Source organism: Serpula lacrymans, assembly GCF_000218685.1.
Source record: "Serpula lacrymans var. lacrymans S7.9 unplaced genomic scaffold SERLAscaffold_20, whole genome shotgun sequence".
NCBI classification, from domain to species: Eukaryota; Fungi; Basidiomycota; class Agaricomycetes; order Boletales; family Serpulaceae; genus Serpula; species Serpula lacrymans.
In genome coordinates, this window is record NW_006763309.1 from 87,266 (window position 1) to 113,887 (window position 26,622).

The following is a 26,622-nucleotide window of genomic DNA, read 5'->3' on the forward strand; positions in this document are numbered from 1 at the left end:
TTTTTTTTACCACTCTAACCATCTGATATGATTTTGTAGATCTTGTAACAACTATACTGGCCTTACCCCCCAAGAAATAGCCCTCCAAAAGGGAAATTAATTCATTTTTATCTAATGTCAGTCTCACATTTGTGTTTCTCATTACACAACTAACTTGTATTACTATTACAGCGGAAGGGGAAGAAAAATCCGCCCACAGTCAAGAAATGATTGAAGACAAGATTTTAATCTGCTTGCACAATATGAACATGTTTTTTTTTTGGTCATTATGCAGTAGAGGCTTTCTCTTGTTGCTCTCCTACAATTTTTTGTGTGCTTTCCTTATGCTTTCTTACATTTTTGTATGCTTTATATGTACATATACTTTGTATAATTGGGACTATTTGACTGCAATGTGACTAAGTTGAACTATTTTTTGCAACAACCGGCAATTGAGACTACACTGGACTACAGAATCACTTGACTTTGTTGGACTCTTGCTTGACTTTGTAGGACTCTTGTTGGACTATGTTCTCCCTTATCCTAGACTGAGAAACACAACTTTATTGGACTAAAATTGACTATTTCCTGCAGATTTTAGTCACAGTTTTTGCAAGTTGGACTGCTGCTGGACTATATGGGACTATATGTGACTGTATGTGACTAACCATTATTACTGAGGGTGACACTCAGTAAAAAGTCACAGGCAAATGATGCACACTGGATCTGTCTACCAGAAGCATCACTGTGTTGTCATTGATGTCAGTGGAGCAAGTCCTTTTGCATACACCACCCATTGTGAGTACTTCTTCATCTTCCCATAATTCTCGTTCCTCATTGTCTGATGGGGCACCTGGAAAATTGACCTGGGTACTATCCCCCCAGGAATTACCCTCCAGTGAGTTATCCTCTGCTAGATTATAGTTGTTATCACGTCCCGGGAATGGTTTCCCAGTATAGCCCAGATGAATTACCAAGCCAAGAAGGTTCAAAATGTGTGCCCACCTATTGCTCAACTCTATGAAATGGTAACCTCTGGTGAGCATCCCTGCAGCATGTCATGCAATACTCTGGTTTCCCCAAACATTCTGTGCACTGCCAAGTTCCTTCTCTAACTAAACAAAGGCTGCAGGTCTGTCCTAGGGACCACCTGTAACCTGCTTGAGGACTTGCAGATACTCTGAACAATGATCCAGCCATTATCTCATGTAATCATTTTGTGACTAAACCAATGTCAGACAAATAATGACGGATGTACTTACTCAATAGACTATCACAATGCACAATGGGATCTGCACCCGTGTACAGTGATTCTGGACCTTCTGGGCATGCAACCAATCAGTAGTACACCTTGGTAGCTTAGTTGGTAAAAGCACCGGACCACAAAAGCTGGGGTCCCAGGTTCAAGCCCTGGCCAATGCATGTTTTCTCATACTACAAACAAATGTTATAATTTGTCATGGACTTGCCTTCCTTGAAGTTATAACCAATAACTCAAGGTGTAACAACCAAAGTTTAAATACTCTGGCACACAACTCAGACAGGCAAAGAGGAGAGTGGAGGAGGGGATAAACTGCTTATAATAGGACCAAGTCACTGTAGTTGTGAGTAAACCACAGGAGGACTTGCTGAGGAGTCTCCTTGATCTATTGGGGTATTTATACAACAACTACAGACTATTTGTACATGTATACTATACAGTTTGGTAAAAGCAGTGGCTAATGATGTTGTAGGGCGCAGCTTGTGTGACCAGCTCCACTATGTGAGGGAGTTGTATCTAAAAATAAGAGGAAGCTGCGCAGCGCAAGAAAATGAAAGTTTAAGTGGGGTTTGAAAGAAAGGAAAAGTGCTGCACGGCACAAGTGTGAAAGAAAGTTGGAACAGAGACTGAAAGTTGAAGGTCCACAAATTGTGTATTGTAACACTACCCCCCTCCTAAGGCTTGACTTCCAGGTGAGACCAAATAGAGTTAGTAGTTAAATGTTTGGGTATTGGTTGAAAAATGGAATTAAGAAGTTCCAAATCCATGCCTTTAAGCTTCCAAGGAGCCAAGGGATTTTTAGAATAAACTTCACAAACAGCATCGCAGGAATTGTCCAAATGGGCTTCTGGTTTCTATGTTCTGTCCTTATCTCAATAGCCCTTCCAGAGAACTAGGAACTCTAATTTTGTAATGGATCAATTTTTCTATTGCATTCCCATCATGTCATGGTTATCCAACCCATTCCCAGTCACTCCTCTCGCCATTGGATTAGAAGTCATAGCTAGTACTTTCTTACTTTTATCTTTCTTTTTCTTATTTTCCTTTCATGTTCATATTCTATCATACTTACAGTGTAGGAGACTCCTCTCCCACCCCCAAGAAGATATTCCAATGGCATAACTCCAATCAAGAGCGGTGCTCTGGAATACTTCAGTGAGACATTAATCAGTGATAAGTAATTATGATAGATAGTACCATTTTTCCTCTTTTTACTACTGCATAGTTGTTTAGTTAGACCACTTTCTTATTCTTTCTCTTTTTGATCTGACTTTTATGATTTGCTATATAAGGAGTAGATACTTGATATATTATTCTTTAGTTCAATATTAGTTTGGATTTGCACTCATACCAATACTCTTCAATGTCAATACCTTGATCCACTGCCTTTTTCAAAGGATTTGGCCAGACATTTGGTGTTGTTATATAGCTTCACATTAGTTGCCTGACAAATTTTCCATGCTTGAAGTGTGCATTCAAAACATGTTCCACTTTAAATTCTTCTTCATCTCCCTGGGTGGCTACAACCGGTCTATATATTGTCCTGATACTGGCCATTTGTAGGGTTCCACACAGCTAGTCCAGTATTCCCAGGCTTTGAAGTAATCTAGTGTTCCTGAGCTTTGTAGTAATACAAGATTCCCAGGCTTCTACTCGTTCCCGGTATCCAACTGCAATGTGCCTGGGTTTTACCCTTTTCATTGAGCAAGCTACTACAAATAGTTACAAACTTGCAGCAGTGATGTACCCAGATCAAGACAGTTCAGCTGCTATTCCATATCTATAACTGTATAACATGATCATGTGAAGGTACTGACCACCCTGGGGTCTCCATCCTGCACATTGTATGTATATACTCCCTCATGTAATATGCAAAACATATTCTCTCACCACTACAGGACAAAACCCCATGATTCAGTAACTTCCCACTAAATGCAGTAATACATCAGGAAAACATGATGTGGCTATAAATGCAATAAAGTGCAAAAAATATGCTATTATAGCAAAAATATTATTCAGATCTGTTCACTTACAAAGTCCCTTGCTATAGTGTGTTATAGTGTGCACTATAATGCACTATAGTGCACCAGATGCAAAAATATGCAGGCTTATACATTATAGAAATTGCCTATAGCATAAAAAGCCAAATATATCAAAGTCACCCCAGCTGTATACGGCCTTGCAATAGATTGATATAAATGGCTTTAATTCCCCTAAACACCGTTCAAAGCTAACTAGATCAATCCCAATCATTTCACTTCCACTTATTTTCAAAATGTAAAAACAATCAAAAGATCAATGATTAAAAAAGCGCAATATACACAAGTGGTAGCTACAAGTATATAAAATTACTGCTTAAAAGCCCTGGCTGCCTCCTCTAAAGTATTAAAGTCAAATATGAGATGGGAGGGTTTAGAAAAAGCCAAAGTAACTGGGACTGTCTCTGTAAAATATAATAATAAAAAATTAAAAAATTAGAGCAAACTATTCACCATACAAACTCTTTAATATCACCAAACACGCCTGCCAAATATTGTCACCATAACACAATTTTTGGACCTTTAATTTTCATTCTCCTATTTAACCTTCTTAGTTTTCACACACTGTGCTATGCGGCACTTTCCTTTTGTTCAAACTCCACCTTCTCGCGCTGTGCTGCCTTTTCTTATTTTTAGCTACAAGTATCTCACGCAGTGGAGCTGGGTCACATGGGCTGCGCCCTCTAACATCATCAGTCACTGCCTCCATCAACTGTACAGTACACATGTACAAATAGCTTGTAGTAGTATAAATACCCCAATAGATTAAGGAGACTCCTCAGCGAGTCCTCCTGTTGTATCCTCACAACTAACTTGTTGAAGCCTAAAGGGTAACCACCCCCTCATCATTACCTCTATAGCTTGTCTGAGTTGTGTGCCAGAGTAACAAACTCTTGGTTGTTACAAATATGTTGGGGAACATTCCCTGAACTCTTGAATTGGATTCATATAATGCTCCCATCTATAAATTAAATGAGGCAAATATAAAAAATTACCAGAAAACAAATAGTACATACTGTGGAGCAAATGAATTCTCAGAGAAATCTACCATTCTATTATTGATAGTGCCAAGTAAAGCACATTCAACAGTTAAATTGAATTTGTGAATAAAAGAGTGAGAAAAACCTTACACAGCATGCTACCAGGGCAAGTGCAGGGGCATTATGGAGATATGGGCTGTCTTTCTTACTATATTTCCTTCCTTCACCTTTAGGTCCCTACCACTGACTTTGAAAGAGCATTTTAAAGATGTCGTTTTTCCATGGTAGTAGTCCCACTATCAAACTTGAAGCAAAAACCTGCCCCGGTGAGCTCCAGAATGGCCTCATTGTAGTCTCCTACACTTGCCAAAATATCATACCACTCTGCTTTGGAGAGACAATCCTGGCATACTAGTGTCTCCCAGTTGCTGATGATAGAAAGCGCATAAACTAACACACAATCCTCCCAGATTCCGCGGAACTTGTGTATGGGCTTTCCCTCCTAGAACTGTGGAGTGGTCTGGTTGTTTGTGGGGTGGTACATATAACAATCCTTCAAAATAAAACCCAGAGATGTATGGGTGTGGGTTTTGAGGAGGAGCGATAGTTGGAAGATAGAAGATAGGGGCTTTGTGACGGGTATGGAGAAGCAACTACCTTGCTGATTGTAGCACAAGATAGGTTTGAGAACAATAAGGTGACAAGGTTCCAAGTGATAGTAGGCTCCTGACACACAGACTGTAGTGCTCAGAAAGACTCTAATCAAAAGGGATAACAATGACTTTGGAAGTGATGAGTGACAATGACAGCAGTTAACAGTAGTAGCAGTAGTAAGTGTTGTGACCACACTGGATCACAAATAGCAGTGAATAGTAGACTTGAGATTAGAGAAGAAGTCTGGATTGAATTTCTTGTTTTTACAAGGTAAAATACAGGGGTTTAAATAGTAACAAAAAGGTAGGCTATGCATAGTACAAGGAAAAGAAAGAGATAGAACAATGAATGCTGTATAAATTATGTAACAGGTTTGTACAGCCATAAAATAAAGTCCAATAGCAGAAAGAGAGAAAGAAAACCATGATGTCATGGGAAGATGCAGTAAAAAAAAGCAAGGCAAGCGGCTGATGATTTAATAGTGGAAGGCAGCAGATTGATGTCATGAAGATGGACCTGTTGCCCAATTTGGACCAGCCGCTGAGGCTTTGCTGATATTAACAGTGGCACATGGTGGTCAACAGATTGGTGATAAAAGTGGATGGAGGGTGGAGGAGCAAAGAAGACAAGTAGGAGGAGGGTGGAGGTGAGCAAAGGTGAGTGTGTCTTGCTATTCTACATGGCACTGTGCCTATGTGGTACACAGGCAAGTCTTTTGAATATTTGCTTCATTTTTGACACCTGTCCGTGCTACCAATCAATTTTGGTGCATAATAGCAGTGCCCAGTCCCCATCTGCATGTGAAGGATCTATATCAGCATTTTCATTGTTGGTTCTGTCATGTCCGTCTCCATTGTCTCCATTATCAAGATCTCCAAAGGAGATAGTATTTCCTCAAGTTTGAACCTCCCAAATCTTTGGTTATCTTGGGATTATGCTTCTCATGGCCTGCTGGTTGGCATAACCCCATGCCCCCCACATGGTACCCTGGACTCCCATTTCAATACTCCTGCACCAGACTTCTAGTCCACCATACACTTTCCTATGCATGTTCTCGTACTTCTCATGGACTCTGTAGTTTACACCTTATGATACACTCCCTGCACATATATTTCTCTTTTGCTAGATAATTGTCTGCATGGAACTCTGTACCTACATTATGAGTTACTCCTTATGAGCTCCTACTCCTCCAACAGTATATCAGTTGTAGCTCCTGTACTCTGTTCCTGCAGTTCAAATATCAACTAGATTCCCTCGCCTTTTTACCAGTCCCTTTCTAAGTCTTTCCGCTTCTTCCCCAAAGGGCCTTTACTCTGCTACTCTCCCCCGTCCATTCTGACAAGTTAGGGACCAAGGTCCGCAGAAGGGCCTAATGCATGAGCTAAGCCAACTCCCAACTCCCAACCTTATACTCCATTACTCCTTCACTCCATCACCATACTCCATAACTCCAACGCTCAAAAAGGTCTTGGTTCTGACACACAAAAACTAACCCATATTCTTCAAAGCAGCAACAGCCGACAAAATTGTTGAGTGACCACCACCACTTTTATCATCCTCACCATCACCAGTGAATTTTTTCCAAAGACAGTGTCATTGCAATAATCCAACCACATCAGGTCTTGCTCAAGTTGGACATGATCTACTTCTGTTGTATTATTATCTACCCCTGCTCCAAAGGTAATCTGTTCCCCTCCTCTATAGTATTGCTTTTGATACTCAACTATGAAATGTCTTTCTTTCTGCTGAGGAGTCTCCTTGATCTCTTGGGGTATATATACTACTACAGGTTGTTTGTACATGTGTACTATACAGTTGATGAAGGCAGTGGCTGATGATGTCATGGGGCACAGTCTGTGTGACCAGCTCCACTGCGTGAGATATTTGTAGCTAAAATTAAAGAAAGGCAGCACAGCGTAAGAAGGTGGAGTTTGAACAAAATGGAAAGAGCCACATAGCACAGTGTGTGAAAAATATAGAAGAAAGTTAAAGAGGAGAATGAAAATTAAAGGTCCAAAAATTGTGTATCGCAACACTACCCCCCCCTCCAAGGCTTGACTTCCAGGCGAGACCAAGTACCAGAGGTAGTAGCTAAATTTTTGGGTATAAGTTGAAAAAGGGAATTAAAAAGGGTTGAATCCATGCCCCTAAGCTTTTTAGGAGCCAAGGGACATTTAGAATAGAATTCTTGGACAGCATTGCGGGAATTGTCCTAACGGGCTTTTGGTTTCCACATTCTGTCTTCATCTCCATAGCCCTTCCATAGGACTAGGAACTCTAATTTTCCACACTTCAAGCATGCATCCACCACCCGTTTAACCTCAAATTCTTCTTCACCTTCCTGGGTGACTACAACCAGTTCAGGCCAGTCCACATACTGTCGCGGCAGCAGCCCTTTGTAGGGTTTCACACAGCTAATATTGACCGTGGGTACTACCCTCATTTGTTTTGGGAGTTCCAGCTCCACTGTGTTGGGTTTGACTTCCTTAATCCGGTAAGGACCAATCCACTTTTTGGTCAGTTTTCTAGACTACTGATCTTTTAATTTTAAGTGGTTGGTGTCTAACCAGACCAGGTCGCCGACCTTGTAATCAGGGGCCTTAGAGCGTCTATGCTCTGCCTTGTGTTTTATCTGCTCTGCAGTTTTGAATAGCGCCTTGCGCATTTTGTCTATGACAAACTTCATGTCTTTAGCCATGTTCTCTGCAGCCTTATTTTTGCTTTTGCCAGGTTCCACACCCATTCTGGGAAGGTACAATCTTGTAACCTTGAATGGTGCTTTTCCTGTAGCTGACAACTGTTTGATATTATATGAGACCTGAGCTATTTTTAGCCACTTGGCCCAATCCATCTGCCTGTGATTAATAAATATACAAAGGTATTGCTTCAATTTTTGAGCCTCTCTGTTTGTCCATCAGTCTGCGGATGGAACACTATGGATAACTTAGGTTTGATACCCAGCATCTGGCAAAGCGTTTTTTGTAAATTTGCCAGCAAATTGTGGTCCCCTATTGGAGATAACCGTTTTTGGTAACCCATGGATAGACCATACAAAATCTTTAAATAGATCTGCCATACCAGCGGCGGTAATAGTTTTGTTGGTGGGAATGAATACCACTTCTTTGGAGAAGCAATCTACTACCACCATTACTGAATCATACCCATTTGATTCAGGTAGACCCATTGTGAAATCAACTGATATGTCCTGCCAGGGACCAGCTGGCATATCTTAGACAGGATTTTACGTATTCCTGTACATCTTTGATCATGCTAGGCCACATGTAGTTTCTGGAGATCAACTCCATTGTTTGTTGCCACTCAGGGTGCCCAGCCACTGGAGTGTTGTGATGTCTATCTATTGCCTTGATCCTTGTGGACTCAGGCACATAGATTTTGTCTTTGTAATGGAAGAGCCCGTCTTCCCATAAATAATGTGAATTTCCATCAAGGTGCGCCTTCTCTTCTGAGGAGATGTCTTTCTTGAAGACTTCTAGAAGATCGGAGTCTTGCCTGATTTGAATATTGGCAACCCTGGATTAATCTATCAGGGTGACACCTTTGTTGTCATCTTTGATGCCATTGGCATGATCCTCTCTTCTAGATAAAGTGTCCGCTTTCCCCATAGAAGTTCCTGGCTTATGAATTAATTTATAATTAAACCTAGACAAGTACACCGCATAGCAGGCCTGTCTTCGGTTCAAGTCTCAGGCCGTCATAAAATACTCCAGATTTTAAACTGGTGCCTAGCACCTTCTAAGTAGTGCCGCCAGTGCTCTAAAGCTCTAATGATGGCCAGCATCTTCTTATTGTAAATTTGATAGTTGCGCTCTGTAGGCAACAAACTATGCAATAAATCAGGGCATTTAATTGATAGAACAGCTCCAGTAGCAATATCAGAAGAGTCGGTTTCTAGCCAAAACTCTTTGTCTAATTCTGGAAATGCTAACATGGGCACTGTTGTGAATGCCTGTTTAAGCTTATCAAAAGCTTCTTGTTCTTTGGCTCCCCAGTGTTCAATTGAGAACTTTTAGGAAGTGTCTAGCCACTCGCTGAGAGCTAACAGGGACAGAACTAGAGTCCAGTATGAGTAACTTTATTATCAGAGAGTACAGAATGTGTACAGTACCTAGAGTCCAGTATGAGTAACTAAAGAATAGGAATACTAGACTCTGTAATACTAATCCGAAGTTTTGTAAACAAAGGTAAACAAATCAGCCACAAAGGCGAAATTATAGAATGCTCAGTGAATACTGAACAATAGAGCAAAAGGAATAAAGAGGAAAGTGATTTAGAAAGAAGAGAAAAAAGATAGCATAACTAGGTGCAGAATCACCAAAACTAACACCCAGTGCCAGACAATGTCCTTTTTTGTGAGATTTTTCAACGCTCTTGTTATCTTTGCAAAGTTTTTAATAAACCTTCAGTAGAAATTGCCTAAGCCAAGGAAGGCCCTAATTATTTTGATGTGAGTAGGTTCAGGCCTATGCAGTATAGCTTGAACTTTCTCAGGATCCATCCTGATTCTGTTCTGGCCAATTATCATACCAAGGAAGTCTACTTCCTTCACTTTAAAATTACATTTTTTGGGTTTGACAAATAAGTCCTGTTCCTGTAAGTGTCAAAAGACTTCTTGCACAATCCTGTCATGCCCAGCTTTGTAAATATTATTAAATTATCAATGTAAATGACGACACAGTTTTCCCTATCCGCAAAGATCTCATTCATCATGCTCTGGAAGGTTGCCAGTGAATTGGTCAACCCAAAAAATATAACAAGGGGCTCAAAGGATCCTTGGCGGCACGTGAACGCGGCCTTCCAAGCATCTTTTTCTTTGATGCATACATTATTGTACCCCCATCTAAGATCCATCTTTGTTAAGACCTTGGCGCCAGCCAACTTGTCTACTAGCTAGCTAATCAAAGGCAGCGGATACGTGTTTTTAACTGTGTGCTTGTTCACGTAAAAATAGTCCATAATCATACGCTTCTTACCATCTTTTTTAGGAATGAAGAAAACTGGGGATGTCATAGGGCTTTTGGAAGGTCTGATGTAACCCTTCCTAAGCTGTTTGTCTATGAAGCTAGAAACCCCATCTCTTTCTGGAGCAGAGAGGGGAATCATGTGTCCCTTTCTAGGTTTGAACGTGTTCTTTATATCTATAGCATGGTCCCAAGGCTTAGCCTCTGGGAAGCGCTCTGATTTATGTTTAGAAAAGACTTTCCAGAAGTCATGGTACTCGGGAGGTATCAGCCTCTTAATCTCTTCCTCGGGTTTTACCTCATCATTATCATTGTCAATCTTATCTAAAGATCTAAGCTTGGCATAAATCTGACCAGTGTTTATCCTTTCATCAAGCTCAGTTTGATGGACGTGACTCGGCTTACCCAAGTCATGACACTCCTGAGGGCAACATGACAATGTGACAACCCCTGTCTGCCAGTCAATCTCAGGATTGTGTTTAAATAGCCAGGTCCAGCCTAAGATTAAATTAATCTTCCCTAGTTGGGTAGCTTTGGCAGTGATTTGCTCCCTGTGTCCTTGATACTCAACAACAAAAGCACATTTGTGCGTAATGCAGCCACCTGCGTTAAACGTACAGTCAATGTTATAGACGGGAATAGATACATCTAATTTTACAAGGGGGAGTCTAATTTACTCCGCTCAGACCTGATCTATGAAGATGCCGTTAGCGCTGTCATGCACCAAAGTTGATTGGTAGCATGGACAGGTGTCAATAACGAAGCAAATATTCAAAAAGACTTGCCTTTGCGCCACACAGGCACAGTGCCACGTGGAATAGTAATTAATATTGCCTGTTTTGAACTTGTGGCTGATCAGCACCACCTCTATTAGGCAATCCAGTCACGCTCACCTTTGCTTTTCTATCCGGTACTTTCCGTGTTTTGGCATTTCGGCAAATTTTCGCGTCGCCACTGGCTACACATTGCATTGCGCCCTCGCTTTTGTTGTTTCCCTTACTCCCCTTCCTTTGCCTAGCCCCACCATGGGCCCCTTCCTCTCCTTTTTATTCTCACCTGACGGTCGTTTCTGGATCCCCATTCTAATCCACTTGTTCGTCACCTCCACCCTCCTCCTCCTCATTTTATTTGCACCCCCACCATTTCTGATGTCACCACTTCCTATCCGCTTCCGTTGCCGATCCGTTGACTACCACGTGCCACTGCTGATATCAGCAAAGCCCCGGCGGCCGGTCCAAATAGGGCAACAGGTCCATCTTCATGACGTCGATCTGCCATCACATACTATCAAAATATCGGTCACTCGTCTTGCCTGGTTGGAGGGTGGGTGGGTAGTTTTTGAGCTGGAGAAGGTTCATCCCCTTGTGTCGCCCATGTTCATCGCTGTCCCATTCACTTGGGTACACTTATCTTTTGTCCATCGTCTTCGCTACAGCTACACCTACCACACGCTGCCTGGGACTCACTTGTTCCAAATTGGAACTACTCCTCTCCCTCCCTCGTTTGATCAGGTGGTCCAACACAACCAGTCCATTGGTAAGGCCATGGAACTGTCGGATTTGGACTAGGTGGTGGACCGGTGGCTCCAGTTTCTTTTTTTTCAGCAGAACATTCATTTACAGTGCAATTATTTTTGATTTTTGAATCATTTTTATGGACACATATTTTTTTAGAATGCCTGACTGACAATAAAGGAACTGTGTTGATACTGATAGTGTTTTGCCTTGCCCTTTTTTTACTGCATCTTCCCATGACATCATGATTTTCTTGCTCTCTTTTTGCTATTGGACTTTACTTTATGGCTGTACAAACCTGTGACATTACTCACAGCATTCATTGTTCTATCCCTTTCTTTCCCTTATTTTGATGATCTTATCCTGTAGCAACTATGCAGGATTTGTCAGCGTACATTCCTTCCTTCATGTTCTTTCTCATTCTTTTTGCGCAGCTATACTGTGCATAGCCTACCTTTCTTTTCACTATATAAACCCCTGTATTTTACCTTGTAAAAACAACAAAGATATCCAATCCAGACTTCTTCTCTACTCTCAAGTTCACTACTCTGCTACTTGTGATCCAGTGTGGTCACAACACTTCCCACTTCTACCACTGTCAACTGCTGTCATCGTCACTTCCCACTTTTGAAGTCATTGTCATCCCTTTCAGTTGGGGTCCTTCTGAGCACTACAGTTTGTGCGTCAGGAGCCTGCTATCACTGGGAACCTCGTCATATTGTCATTCTCAAACCTACCTTGTGCCACAATTAGCAAGGTAGTGCTTGTCTATACTCGCCACAACGCCCCCTATCTTTCTATATTCCAACTATCCCTCCTCCTCAAAACCCACACTCATACACCTCTGGGTTTTACTTTGAAGGATCTTTATATGTACCACCCCACGAACAACCAGACCACTCCACTGTTCTAGGAGGCAAAGCCCATAAACAAGTTCCATGGAATCTGGGAGGATTGTGTGTTAGTTTGTTTTGTGTGTGGTTTTCTAACAGCAGTTCTCATCATCGACAGCGTCATCCACATCAATATTGGGTGCAGGTGTAGGCTTTGTGGAGTTGGAGGGCAGAAAATGGGCTCGAAAGAAAGCTGCAGATGATCTAGGAATCTGCAGGACAAAGGTAAGCATCAATTTGGACCATGTTACTGACGAGTTTCTGACTTTTTCATCTGCTGTGTCACGATCCCTAGCTTTTTTTGCATCATACTGTTTCTTTCTCTTTGACTGCCCATTGTATCTAAGTGACCTGCTGGACTCGGCTACCCTCCAGTCTGTAACCGTGTGCTTTTTCATCAAGTTCAAGAACACTGTCTCTTTGGGTTCAGGTCTTTCGGCTTCCTTCATCTGCTCCAAAAAATCAATCTCCTCCTGCATTTGGAGATCCAGGCTATCTCTCAACTCTTTCCCGTTCATCTCTGATAGCAGATCATCCAAGTGATACCCGACTTCTTCATCTTCGGAGTTGGAGATTGTGATGATATTCTGAGACCAATGAACTCATGGGTTTGAGTGGGAGATATAGGAGCAGAATCTGGGGGAGTAGCTGGAGCAGATGCAGATACATTGGGTTGAGAACTCAATGAAGGCAAGGGTGCATAAGAGTCTCGTGGGTGTTGGGATGCCCGAGCATTAGCAACACAGATTCTGAGGTTTCTCACAAGTTTTCTACCCCTAGCCATATGTAAACAGCAAAGGTATATTGTGCAGACCAAAGTAAAAGGATATATCAATGACAAATTGTGTGCCCTGCCAATTAAAAGTTTTGACCTCAATTTTGCATGTCACGTGACTAAAGGCCCTGTGTACAAAGTTGGTGACCTCTAGTCAGAGTGCACCCCAGTAGCTCTCCTTCCTCAATGTCTGTTCTTTCATCTGCCAACATCTTTTTTTCTACTCATTCTGTCCTCAGGGCAGCTACTGCTCCACTTGTCATATAAGATGGTGCAAAATTGACCTTGTTAACTTTTATTGCAAGATATTCTGGGTTAGCCCCAAAATGAAGCTGTAGGGATTTGAAGAAGTTCCGGAACTTCTTCTTATTTCAGTCATATGGCTCTGGTTTAGTTAATGTGGTTTTCCGATACCCTGCTCCTTTTTCTGCGGGCCGGGCCATCTGTTGCTGCTGCACAGTGAGCCTTTTCCGCAAGCTGGCAACTTCTTCGTCTTTTTGTAGGAATCTTTGCTCCCACTCTGCACTGTTGTCTTGAATTGCCAAATTCACGGCCATTTGTATCATTAATTCCAAATTTTCCATCCGCCAGAATTCTTGTGTTGGCGATGGTTCTCTTTACAGAGTAGCTGGTAATGCATCTGCTAAGTCCTGCATTTCCAGTCCTGGTGTTGATGGGGATAGTATGTGTGGGTCTGTTTTTTTCCAGGTGTTGTACAATATTGTCAAAGGACAGCTCTGGTGTGAAGTATCTTGTTTTACGAATGCAAAAGGTATGCAATATATGGTTCCCCAATTAATAAGATTGGATCTATGTAACAACCAAGAGTTAGTTACTCTATTGTTTCTCTTTTTGGTAAAGGGTTCCTCTTCTGTCCCCTACTACTGTGTACGTAAAGGTAACTAATAAAACTATGGTAAAAGGTATTCATAATAAGTCTGGGTCCAAACAGTTATCCAGATGTAACCGGCTTATTAAGCTCTCAGTTCCTCCCCAACTGGCGGACGCAAGTGCACAACCTGGTAAGGGGTATGCAAAATGGAAAGGTAGGTAAAAATGTAGCTAATAAAATTGTAATGATTCCATGTTGTTACAATCTCTAAGTATTGGGTTATAGGGGCGGATGATAGCTGAGAGGGGGATTGTCTCAAAAAATGAGGATGGGGTGTTTTGGATGAAGGTGGTGATGGTGTTGATTGGTGAGGATGGAACATTGGGACAAGTGAGTTCAAAGTAAAGTTTTAGTGTGATGAATAGGATGAAGGTAATGGTCGGGAATAGGATGATGATTAGGATAGTCTTTGTTTTGATCATTCACCAGGTGCCTTGTTATGAGCTTTTGATTATATAACAACCTATACCCTATACCGAGTTAATGGAGGTATAACTTATCAATCTCAAGCAAGTGGTTTTAAGGCAAAGGTATATAGATGAAATCAAAAGCTAGGGTATGTACATGCAGATGTGGCTACTTATATATATGTAGGCATGTGTCAGCCTTGAGGCACTGACTGATGTACATGAGGTTGCAGCATGGTGCTTGGTAAGTAATCATGTGACTTAAAGTCACATGATGAGATAAGATAAGATAGATAAGACTAAGTGATTAGATAAGGAGAGATAAGATGCCTGACTTGATTGTTTGGAGAGATATTGGTATGATCAGTTGACTGAGACTGATGGGCTCCACTAGCTGCAGGAGCTAATACTGCAGGCTGTAGAGGATGGCCCCTTATTTTCATTTCATTTTCTTTTTTGCACTGTCTTCAATCTTTTTTTTACCCATTCATTTTCATTTTCTCATCTATGGTTGATTGCACTGATGAATACAATGTCCCCAGTTCTCCTGTGGCCATTGCTAAATGTGTGGGATGATGATGAACCCATACTTCATACATTTGCGGATGACTTGGAATCTTTCTTCTGGGTGATATTATGCGTGTTGTTGAGCATTGGCGCCGAGCGTAATAGTTTAACAGGTAAAGAGAGAAAATGGCTCCTTGCAATACTCACCACAGACAACCCTTGCATAAGTGGACACGTTAAAGGATCCACGCTGTGGATGCTGGAGACCTCAGTCCTGAGAGCAAAACACAAACTTTCCCCTGTTTTCAAGATTTTTTTACCCTTTTTCACAGACATCATACCGCTCATGAACAAGGCTACGATGGCTGTTGATGAGCTCAATTCAGACAACTTGGTTGAATCTCTAATGACACTCGGAGACATTTTTTACAAGATGTGGTTTAAAGCTTTTCCATGCTCACTTATACCTTTCACAAGCCCAACACCCATCCCACCTGAGTCCCAAAACCAGGAAAATACAAGCCCTTGCACTAGCCTCATTACTGAAACTCTCACTTCAAGCTCTGCTTAAAAGGGACCTGCTGAAAACCTGACTCAGTTTGCAGAAAAAGCCATTTGACATGTTCAACTAAAACCTGCATGCTGTTTACAGGTGCTTGCTTGTGCACACCTTTCCCCTGTGGAGCGGCAGATTGCACTTGCAGAGTATCAAGATGAACTCCAACCCCTAGACATTGTATTCACAATGCCTGACAGCATGAAGGTAAGCTTGTTTTACTCCTCTTTTGTTTACCATACCCAGCATGTGCTTCAGATGTATATTGACAAAAACTCATTCATAACAATTATCTGCCCGACTTTAAGTGCCTATAAGAAGAACAATGGGCAAGATAGATTATTAATGGTAAAAAATTCATCCCTTATCCTTCAAGATTCAGTGCTCAAAATGACCTGCAGGATAAAGTTGAGAAACAATACCCAGCTGCAACATCAAGTGCAAGTCAGGGTGAGTCAATTGCAAAGTGCGTGAAAGACAAACTCACTGACCACCATTTTGATATCAAGGCTGAGGAACGTCACATTCGAAGTCTATTCCATAGCATTATTATCTCACATCACGCTGGCTCAATCAGATCACAAACTCAATTGGAAAAGAAGATCCTACCTACAGCAATAAGAATGTTGAGGCACTCGACATCCTTGCACTATCCCATAAGATACTAAAACTCAAATTCTATGGTAAAAGTCTCACCATCAATTGAAATGATAGCAAGGTTTGCATTCTTGGTGCATCCACAGTATTATCTTTCTTTTGATATTAGACTTTCTCATACTTTGAGGCTTTTAGCGATATGTTCTTGTCAAGTTTGGATCCAGTTCAAAGTATTGGAATCAGGTTGACACTCACTGGGTGCATAGTCAAATATATACATGAGAAAAATCTGGAAAAAAAACTTGAAAACGAAAATACTTTTTTCAAGATATTTCTCCCATAACTATTTTTCTTTTCAAATGGATGGCTCTTTGCATCATCCAAATGGTGAACACTTTTGGTGAACACTTCCATTTGAAAAACAAAAAAAAATTATGGGAGAAATATCTTGAAAAAAGTATTTTTGTTTTCAAGCTTTTTTTCCAGATTTTTCTCATGTATATATTTGGCTATGCACCCAGTGACTGAGCTTCAGAAAATCTGGGAGAAACACCACAAAGACGCTCACAAGATTCACAAGTATGTATTCACTTGTTCATTTCTCATTGCTTGCTAATAAACTTATCACACAGAGTCTTCAAGTCAATTTTAGACAATGGGGAAGTCACCTTAGGCAGAACTTTGAGGAGGCTCTCAGGGTCTTTCAGAAGGGGTTTTTATGTCATGAGAAATAGGTCTCAGAGACCCACCATCCTTCCAGCCTCTGTAGTCCCCAGTAGCAATTGGATTACTATACTTGGCATATAGCCAAAATCACTGCTGAGAGCCTCTTCAGAGGTTTAATCTATAATTTCTAAAATATTGACACTCCTTGTGCACTCCCTGAAAGCCTCTTTTGTACTATTTGTATGCTTGTATGCTCTTTGAGAACCTCTGTGGGAGCCTCCCCATCAATACATCAAAGGAATGTTCCAGAAGAATGTCCCAAATATAGATATAAATCATCCCTTTATGGTAAACTTCTGTGCTATCATAACCTCACTGTGAGCCTCTCCATCACTACATCAAAGAAGAGTCTCCCAAATAAGGATATGTACTGTCCCTTTATGGTAAGTTTCCACACTACCACCCAAAACATATCTGCTTTTGGATATGCTGATATAACCCCTATTTTAAAACAAATCTATTTACTGCCCTACTTGATATTTCTCAGGCTAATTTATGTAAAACATGTACTAACTACTATTCTCATTGAATATAGGATCAATTCACATTGGGAATAGATTGTAAAATCCAATGTTATGTTTTTTTTAACATATAAACATATGTTTGTTTTCTAATTTCTGGGGGAGAATTAGCTCATGGAGGCTTGCTGTAGTGATGGAAATTGTTCCCAAGCATAAACAGGCTTTATTGGACACCATGATTGGCAGGATATATCTGAGAGATCTCACAGTATGTTTGCAATTATGCATAAATTGACATCTGACCTAGAATTAGACATACAGATGCTCTGGGAGCCTTTGAAAGATATGCAGGCCTTCCCAGATAACACATAAGTGTGTCTGAACAATTATAACACCATAATTATGGGTAGGTATACGCTTATCATGTATCCTGAAACATATGAGGATATCACTGCAAAAATAACATAAAAAGTGAAATAATGCATGATATATAACGCAACAGGAGCTTCCTACATGATGGAAATATGCAGGAGACTTATAAATTTGATTCTATAATGCTTGTGGAGCATCTGGATCAGTACAGTAGCCTTGGGTATGGAAAATGTTATTAGAAGCTATGTTTGATCTCTAACTTGTATATTACCTACTATTAACATACATATAGTGTTCCTATAGCTGACATACAGCAATCTACACTTTATGAGCATTATAGAATGAGCTATTTTTGAGACACTGCCGAGCAGAAGGCTTTTATGGTACCAATAGAATACTACTGAGACATGGACTGGGGTCATTATAGAGACTCGTGCTGTTGACAATCAGACTTCCTCAGAAAACCTTGTTAGAGTATATCATTGAGACATTGTATGATTTGACGTTTTGGTATTCTACAGACATTCCTACATCCTCCAGATATGTCCAGGCCTAACCGGGCCAACCTTATCCCGAAATGTCAATGTGTCATCTCGCCAGGATGGCGGTGTAGGATACATTCTGAACCTCGATGGGGAGGAGCCTGGTGTACTATAGCGGTCACATGATCAGGTTCACATGTAGGTACATGTAGGCGCCAGCGTCGCGCAGTGTATCGTGATTGCTACATCATACAGCTTTGTTTCATCCAAGACAAAGGCCTTTCACGATGAGTCAAGAATCCCCGCATTCAGAGCCATCCGCATCAAAAACGCAGGACTCAAAGCCAAACATCACTCCTCCTCGCCCCCCCAATTTGACCTCTCGCGAAGTGAAAAGCACTCCTCTAGCCAAAAGCACACACACGTCACAAAGGTATTCTGACCAAAACGTGATGCTTAAAGAGCGGGCAACACGGGATCAAAAGATGATGGAAGAACTGGTTCACCATGAACTACATGATGCACACTTCGAGAGCAAAAAGGTGATGGAACACTTGTGTCCCGCAGATGATGGCGTTACGCACCACGTCCTGGAAGAACTCAGAGAACAAGGAATTTTCTCTGACCAAGGGTTTAATTTTGATCAAGCAAATTGGCCCCAGCCGACTGCGGGAGAGAGTGCCTATTACTTACCATTCACAAAACTTCTGAACCGGATCATCAATACTTCCGAATCTCACCTTTCCGCAGACCCTAAAATCCCTAAGGACCGCTATTATCACGGTCTACGCTTCTACAATTACAATAAAGCAATGAAGGGCGGGACTACCCATGCATTGAAGCCAGATTTAGTGTCTTTAAACGGTGTCGCCGACGACTCGGAGCTGGATGGTCGAGTGTCGTGGCAAGATCTCGCTATCGCGTGCGAGGTGAAGGACAACTGGAATGGGCTGATTAAACAGGCTGGTACATACGCACGATGCACCTTCGTTGCTCACGAGAACCGTTACTTCGTTTTGATTATCGGCTTCAACTACAAAACTTCCGAAGTTCGATTCTGCATCTATCAAAGATCTGGCGTAATTTGCAGCCCTGCACTGAGTCTAGAGACAGAGGATGGCTTTACCGCTTTTGTAAAGGGCATAGTGGGCATACTATCATGGGAAAACGATTCGAAGGCTGGGATCGATCCATCGCGGAACAATCACTACTTCTTGATCCCAAACTGGGGTCTTTACGAGGTCGTTGGCTTACTCTGTCGTCGGCAATCTATACGGGGCCGTGTCACACATGTTTACAGTTTGCGAAAGGTCGATGACGCGAGAAAGATATCCGATGATCCACCCAGCGATATCATAGACCTTCCGAGTATACATACTTCCACTTCTCGATATCCCACCTCCACCTCCACCTCACGCCTGCGCACTGAAGGCGTCGCACCCTCTTCTAATCGAACCTCTAACGTCTCAAGTATTGGGAAACGATCACGCGAACCTGTCGTCGAAACTGGAAGCAGCAAGCGCCACAAGTCACACTCTGATCACACAGCAGGCAATCAGGATCAGGGCTCCGAGCAGCTTGAATGGCAAGGAATTGATCGCAACGATGAATCCCCCGTTTTCCCCACTTACCAACCTTCACCCATCCCTGAACTCGACCTCCTTCCTCCGCCGCTTTCCATTGTCCTGAAAGACGCATGGGCTTTGGAGGGCCGTGACGAGATGGAAGTTTTTCGTGACATTCAAGGAGAGATGGGAATACCTGAAGTTTACGCCCAGTATAGGGTTAAGCACGGAAAAAAGGGAGCATGGGTTGAGGAGGAGATTCGAAAAATATTTGATCAGGAGGAAATAATATACCGGGGGAAGAAAACACAATCTGAGAAGGAAGAACACAAGGAAGGCAAGAAGATGGAGAACAGAATACACAAGCGGTTGATATCGAAAACAGAGTACCGTAAGCTCCACACGGCTGTGGGGCCGTACGAATTCTTAGAAGGCATCTTCCACGGAATGATGGGTGAGTATTGCCCGTTTTGACGTCGCTCAGGACTGATGCTCCCTTTCTAGGTCACTATAATATGTATAAGGATGGATGGCTGCACCGCGATGTCAGCGATGGTAACGTTCTATTGTTTCCAGTGCCCCAAATACGAAAGCCTCTAACACGGTAGGTCCTCTTAAATTGATAATGAGCTCAAAGCGGTATTGATGTTCAAGTATTCTAGGTTCGAATGCACCAAGAACTTGACAAAGTGCGTGAGCGTGAGCAATGACGGGGACCAGGCAATCAGATGGCGAGAGCTAGATCGCGAGCTTGAGCAACGTCGTTCGGTAAGTAGCTCATCTTCGGGCTAGCCTGTTATTTAGTCTTAAAATCTTTTCAGGGAACACTCCCTTTCATTTCTATGCGCTTGCTGAACGCGTGGAATAAAAATCAACCCGTGCTTCATACATTTGCGGATGACTTGGAATCTTTCTTCTGGGTCATATTATGCGTGTTGTTGAACATTGGCCACGAACGTAAAAGCTTAACGATTGACGAGGGACGATGGCTTCATAAATTACTGGCTGCAGACGATCCTGACTCGAGCGAAACGAATAAAGGATCCACGCTGCGGGCGTTCGAGAAAAGTCTCCCAGATAATGATTTTTCCCCTGTTCTGAAGGTTTTTGTACCTTTTTTCACAGAAATCATGCCACTTCTGGACGAAGGTCCGAAGGTTGCCAAAGGCGTTGACTCAACCAACTTGGTTGAATCTCTAACGACACTCGGAGATAGATTTTACGAGATGTGGTTCAAAGCTTTCCTACGTGCACTGCCGTCATTGCCCAAGACCTGGGACGAAGTTTTCATAACCCCAATTTGATTACGGAGACGCTCCAACACCCGCCCATGTCGTCTCATTCTACATATTTCCGTCTCTGCTCCCCCTACCATCATCCCAGGATTATCCTGTACATATTAATATGCATGTATCTACTTTGTTAGTTTGCTATTCGTTGCACCCTGAGAGGTACATACTTGACAATGTGATTCCATTTATTCCTGGTCGCAGGAATTTTGCCTGGGTGGATACGGTTTGAATGGAATTATATAACTAGAATATGGCATAGCATGGCCCTCCGGGGCAGACCTGGACCCAGCTTTCACTGGTTTTAATCGTGAACAATCTCTTTCAAGGTGGGATCACATCATAGCCACGTTCTGGCCAGTGATTGACCCTATCAATGATTAACAACATCAGTCAACATCACATGCATCTGTATTATCCTCAGTATTTTCATTCAAATGAAAATTAAGTCACTCACTCTTTCCACTCGGCACCCTTCAGGTTTCGCCCTCAAATTGACATCCCCTTCACAAACCACGAGTCCACTTGACCCCAGAAGTCCTCTCCCTGGGTGACACAGCCACCTGTTTGTCCTTTACTTTTTTTCCTGGGCCATTCATTCACATCATCCAAGTTGCCTCCATATTCCTCACTCTCTATTGCTGCGCTACTGATGAGCTCCATGTGTTCATAGCCGAAACACCTTTGCAGTGATATCTGTCAGAAAACAAATTAAAACTCATGTAAATCAAACACCAGTAACGCAATATGGAATGTATATGCGGTGTCCGGTTTGTCACCTATCCGCCCTCTTTTGTATTTCAGTGCCATGCTGTAAGTGAATTTGGCGACTTCAACAGCTTTTGGCCCAGTGATACTGTCTCGAATCTTGACTCAGAAGGCTGTCAGCTAATCTACAGTGATTGCAGCATAAACTTATACTGACATCCTGCCTAAAATTATTCCGAACACTTGAACAGACATCTCTTATTCCAGCTGCCAGCTGACGTTCTCGTGCCGGTATACAAAACACATTCATCAACCTCATGTTTTCCTTTTCTATTTGTAATGTTTTCTGAATAACCAAAAGCTGAGCAGCAGAATTTGTACCAAGAATTTTCAAATGGATTACCTCAACTTCAATGTTGATTGATTTGAATCCTGTGCGGGTGGGTTGAAAGATGATGTTTTGTGCAATAATTCGGATATTGGCCTGTTGATAAGGAAATTTCTATGAGTAATACAAAAGACTCGGTTGCCCATACTCAACTACCTTTTGCTCGGCTGTAAAACAGAAACTGTCCTCTAAGCGTATCTTCAAGTCTGCAAACAAGGCCCTGATATTTTCACCAGCAAATGGGCTGTTTCTGGCTTGTCGACGCCGTTCTGCCACTTCGCCAAATAATGCTGCCAGGAGGTATAAGCGAGTGGCCATGTCTGGTTTAGTCAATCCTCCTTCCAGTGAGCCCAGATAATATGAATTAGCAGAACGAATAAGCACAAAACATGTTGTAACTGTACCTTGACAAAATCATGTAGGCTTTCCCTTTGTGCAGGCTCTAGTTTCTGGTCACAAGCCAGTCTGTCAATAAACAATGGCAGAATTATATACCCAGGCGCTGAACTGGGTGCCGTGCGCATTTCTGCATCGGTATGTGGAGCTACCACTTCGTGCTCCTGTGATACACCAACAGAGATGCTGAGGGGGAAGGACTTGTTGCATTGTGTGGGTCCAGTGCTGAGGATGGGGTGTGATTGAGCGGTGGCCGATTTCCTGCATTTCCACCAAATGTTGTCAGAGTGTCAATACGAGGGAGGCTAAGGGAAAAATGGGCCACTCCTGAGTCCATGAAAGGACGTGGGGATGGCAAGGTAAACCTTGAGCTTTCTTGTGAATAAGGCATGATTAAGCGGGGAGTTGAGACATTGAAGCCTGACGTACCGTTTTTATACCATTCCGGATAGAATTCACGTGAGCCCTCCAAAAATGTGCCATGCGCCTGCAGCGATCAACGTGAACGCAACACGCTTTTGTTTGCTGATGTTGGCTTGTCGTTCCCGGAGACTGATTGCAAGCTGGCAATGCGTCAATTTATGACTTGCATAACGTAGAACAACTCACTATCCCATTCTCAACCATGCTCACACCTCTTGTCACACCGGTTACCATAAAACGACATCGCAGCCAGCGCATGTCATCTGCTATCCGTTTAGTATGGTGCGTCTCAATGTCTTGCCACAAGGCTCATTCCTCCCAACTCACCTGTTCCAGACCGCATGCCATGGCTATTGAGCCTTCCCACAAGCGCCGCCGCCTTGCTAAACATGTCAGATTGTCACTGGAAACACGTGAGTGGTTTGTTTACTCTGATAACAAGCATGACTTACTTGATGGACCATGACATGGGCTTTGACAGGCGGACAAACATCCGCAAACAATCCAGGACCTAGTGAGTATCTCCAAATGCAACATCATAAATGCCAAGACTGACCTTTGATTCAAACCAGACCAGCAACTGCCGAACTCCTTCCAGACACTCTCATCCCCTCAATCGTTTCCTAGCACCTCAGCAGGTCACACCTGCGATTCCGTCATGTCAACACTACCCGATGTGATTGAAGCTCTGGCCAAATTCCATGTGAAAGAGCTGTTAGTGGAAGTGGAGCACATGAAGCACACTATAAGCACTTACCTGCGGGGGCGCCAGTTTCTTGATCAAATGGAGGCTGATTGGAGCTTCTGAAGCAGTGTATTACTACATTGAGTATTGTTTTGATTGAGCCTGTGTGATAGAGTTGTTGCAGTGCGATTGATGAGACAAAAATTGTCGTGGGCAACACATCAGAAATGAGGCTCAATTGAAACCTAAAAAAGAGCATGTTAATACAAGGTATGATTGACGTTGACAAAATATGCAGTCTAGAATATATTGAGTATACTATTGCTGGGCTTAGTTAGCCTGCAGCTCAATGTCAACGGAAGCAAATTCGCAAGTTCAAACCTTCTTGCCATGGTGTGCGGAAGCAAAAGTGCTGAACAGGCCACATTTAGCAGCACACAACTCAGCCAATTCAAATCACATTGACAATGTTATCTGGACCGCAACCTCACAAATGAATGACCTGAGAAACTATTGTTGTAGGGGCTGGACTGAGCTGGACTGCAACCTCGTAGATGAATGGCCCGAGAAGCTATCATTGTAGGAACTGATATAAGCAGCTGAAGGATCTCATATTACATCAGAACCACTATTGCAAGGTATCTACTGCCAAAGCTATGAAACTTGAGATGCTTGGACTGTACCAGGGCTTGTGGCATTTTGTGAATGGCGTCCCAGCCCTGTATTTGTCAACAAACTTAATGCCTTCTGTGCAGTACCTGATCTCCGTGCATCAACTTCACGTGCCACACTCCCAGTCAAAACTTCTTCAATGTCCAGGATAGGCGAGTCTATTCGGAAATGCTGCACATGTGCAGCATCTCGCATTTGGGCGGTGTTGAGGATGAGGTCCAATGGGTGCCTATGGGCCACAGTATGCAGAGTGTGATCAGTCCGCACTCGCTCTTGATGCACATAGCGGATCCCTAACGCATCACATAGATTGTCGTTACAGTTGTGTTGCACATTGACCGTACACATAATGTCCTAAGAATGTGTAAAAAATGTAAAAATATGATTATGTTGTAATGACTTGCCTTAACATGTAGGAGACCCCATCCATCAGTTAAGATAGTGCGAGGCATTGAATAAGCATCTGAGTGTTGACTTGTAGATACCAACTGGACTAGAATGCCATCTGCGAGTTGTGTAAGCTCATTTGGTGTGTTACGCACGAAGTGCTTAACAAAGTCTGAGGGTTCGTCGAGGTTTATAAAGAGACTTATCCGAAGACAAGTTCGAGAACGTAGTTCTGAGTAGAGGTCTTCCAATGAGAGTTGGTCTTCTTCTGAGTAGAAGTCTGATCTTAGGAGTTTAGCTTTGTAAGCGTAAACTGCGTAGAATTGTATTGGAGAATACTACTGCTGTTACATGGTATTTATAATGGAAAGGAATTGGTGATAGGAGTTAGGTCCTATCTAGGGCAGATCCGTCTGTTGAGGACTAAGTACTATAATAGGTACTGTGAATGCGAGAGGAACAGAAGTGTACGTGAAGGAAATGAGTCATCGGTTTGATGGTATGACCGATGAGTAAAAAGAAATGAGTAGTCCTTAAATGTCCAATAGAGATCGTAACATGGTGTGCCTTTTACTTGCAAAATTTCTTCCACTCGTGCCATATAAATGAGGTCAAGAGACCCTCGTGGCCGGACAACTACAAATTGGCCCAGGGCACATTGGTCACCGTTTGAGAGCACAATAGTATCATTGGTTTTGCAAAGACGGGAACCAGCATCGGGCATTGCATGAGGGAGTTTTTGCCCTGTCAAGGTGGAAGCAAATGAACGCGCAACTTTATTGTCGGATACACAAAGTCCTGTAGTGGCGAGAGTTAGAACACGAGTAACTGGCTATCACTAAGTGATGAAGAGGACTTACCAACTTGTAGCCTCGGAAAGTGGGGATCAATACCCAAGTAATGTGAAACTGTATTTGGGGATGCAATTAGTGATAGAGGGCCAGGCACAACCTCACGCCAGTCAGATGCACAAAAAGAGAAAGATTGTTGTCCTTGCATAGGAATGGGGCCATCCAGTATGTGCTCGGCAGGTGAGGCAGGCAAATAAACAAATTTGCCTCCACTGAGGTGATGTTGAATGCGGTTCCCTTGCGCAAATGCTCATGCAAGGTCGCAAGAAGGGGCATGTCAATTAGAATGGATACTTTTGGCCCGTATAACTGCATTAAACAACTCAAATACTTCAGTGGCAAACAGAATTGCGGGACCAAAGCGACAGATATGTTGTACTAAGTGTACAAAAATGTGAAATTTTGGCTTGTTAAACCAACGACATGTCCATTGTGCTGAACATAATAAGAAATATTCTATTTTTTTTGTGAGTATGTCCTAATGACAGTCATGAGTAGAACTTTATATTAAACAAGCTGCCACTGACCAAGTGTGCATTGATGTCATGTATTTCTGGCTGATAAATCAATGGAATCAACTTGGATAATGCAACCCGTGTGTTAGTTTTGGTGATTCTGCACCTTTGTGCTACCTCTATATTTTCATTCCTTTCTCTATCTATTCTTCTATCATTCACTATTGATTGTGTTCTCTATTATTTCGCCTTTGTGGCTGCTTTGTTTACCTTTGTTTACAAAACTTCGGACAGTACTGCAGAGTCCAATGCTTCCTATTCTCTAGTTACTCACATTGGACTCTAGGTACTGTATACCTGTCATACTCTTTAATAATAAAGTTACTCACATTGGACTCTAGTTCCAGTCCCTGATTGCTCTCAGCAAGTGGCTAGACACTTCCTTCAAGCTTTGTTCATAACAGGTTATGAGCCCTGTGCTCTAGCCATCTTCCTGACCTCATATCTCACCATCCAAGTGTCCTACTGCTTATCCATCGTAACCATCGTCTTCTGGGACTCTTATTATCTCATCCATCACCTCAGATTACTCTGATCTCATCTTGATCTCCAACAACAACTCCTTGTTGCAAGTTACCCCCATTTTGAACACTTTTTTGGTCTTATCTGCACCATATCTCGCCCAATCCTTATCTGATTGTCCTGTAACTTCTACCATCGTCTTCTACG

General features: G+C 42.4%; 6 protein-coding genes across 6 annotated transcripts; 1 reads left to right on the top strand and 5 right to left on the bottom strand.

The window, feature by feature from the left end:
• Positions 1–7,125: 7,125 nt before the first annotated feature.
• On the bottom strand, positions 7,126–7,356 carry SERLADRAFT_353225 (uncharacterized protein; the record flags this gene model as incomplete). The annotated part of the gene is made up of 1 exon (XM_007324503.1): positions 7,126–7,356. The coding sequence occupies one exon, from the start codon at positions 7,354–7,356 to the stop codon at positions 7,126–7,128; it is 231 nt and encodes a 76-aa protein (XP_007324565.1).
• A 2,969-nt stretch (positions 7,357–10,325) lies between these two features.
• SERLADRAFT_343518 (uncharacterized protein) lies at positions 10,326–10,562 on the bottom strand (the record flags this gene model as incomplete). The annotated part of the gene is made up of 1 exon (XM_007324504.1): positions 10,326–10,562. A coding segment is annotated over one exon (237 nt), but the record flags the coding sequence as incomplete, so codon positions are not given.
• Positions 10,563–10,573: 11 nt separating this feature from the next.
• On the bottom strand, positions 10,574–11,015 carry SERLADRAFT_403732 (uncharacterized protein; the record flags this gene model as incomplete). Its single annotated transcript, XM_007324505.1, has 1 exon — positions 10,574–11,015. One exon carries the CDS (start codon positions 11,013–11,015, stop codon positions 10,851–10,853), a length of 165 nt encoding a protein of 54 aa, XP_007324567.1.
• Positions 11,016–18,744: 7,729 nt separating this feature from the next.
• On the bottom strand, positions 18,745–19,949 carry SERLADRAFT_480614 (uncharacterized protein; the record flags this gene model as incomplete). The annotated part of the gene is made up of 1 exon (XM_007324506.1): positions 18,745–19,949. One exon carries the CDS (start codon positions 19,770–19,772, stop codon positions 19,533–19,535), a length of 240 nt encoding a protein of 79 aa, XP_007324568.1.
• An 831-nt stretch (positions 19,950–20,780) lies between these two features.
• Positions 20,781–23,276, bottom strand: SERLADRAFT_403735 (uncharacterized protein; the record flags this gene model as incomplete). The annotated part of the gene is made up of 10 exons (XM_007324507.1): positions 20,781–21,029; positions 21,099–21,337; positions 21,386–21,795; positions 21,854–21,982; positions 22,040–22,120; positions 22,181–22,362; positions 22,429–22,796; positions 22,852–22,983; positions 23,030–23,106; positions 23,171–23,276. The coding sequence occupies 4 exons, from the start codon at positions 22,340–22,342 to the stop codon at positions 21,640–21,642; spliced, it is 528 nt and encodes a 175-aa protein (XP_007324569.1).
• A 21-nt stretch (positions 23,277–23,297) lies between these two features.
• SERLADRAFT_454124 (uncharacterized protein) lies at positions 23,298–23,694 on the top strand (the record flags this gene model as incomplete). Its single annotated transcript, XM_007324508.1, has 2 exons — positions 23,298–23,357; positions 23,416–23,694. 2 exons carry the CDS (start codon positions 23,306–23,308, stop codon positions 23,649–23,651), a joined length of 288 nt encoding a protein of 95 aa, XP_007324570.1.
• Between the last annotated feature and the right edge of the window lie 2,928 nt (positions 23,695–26,622).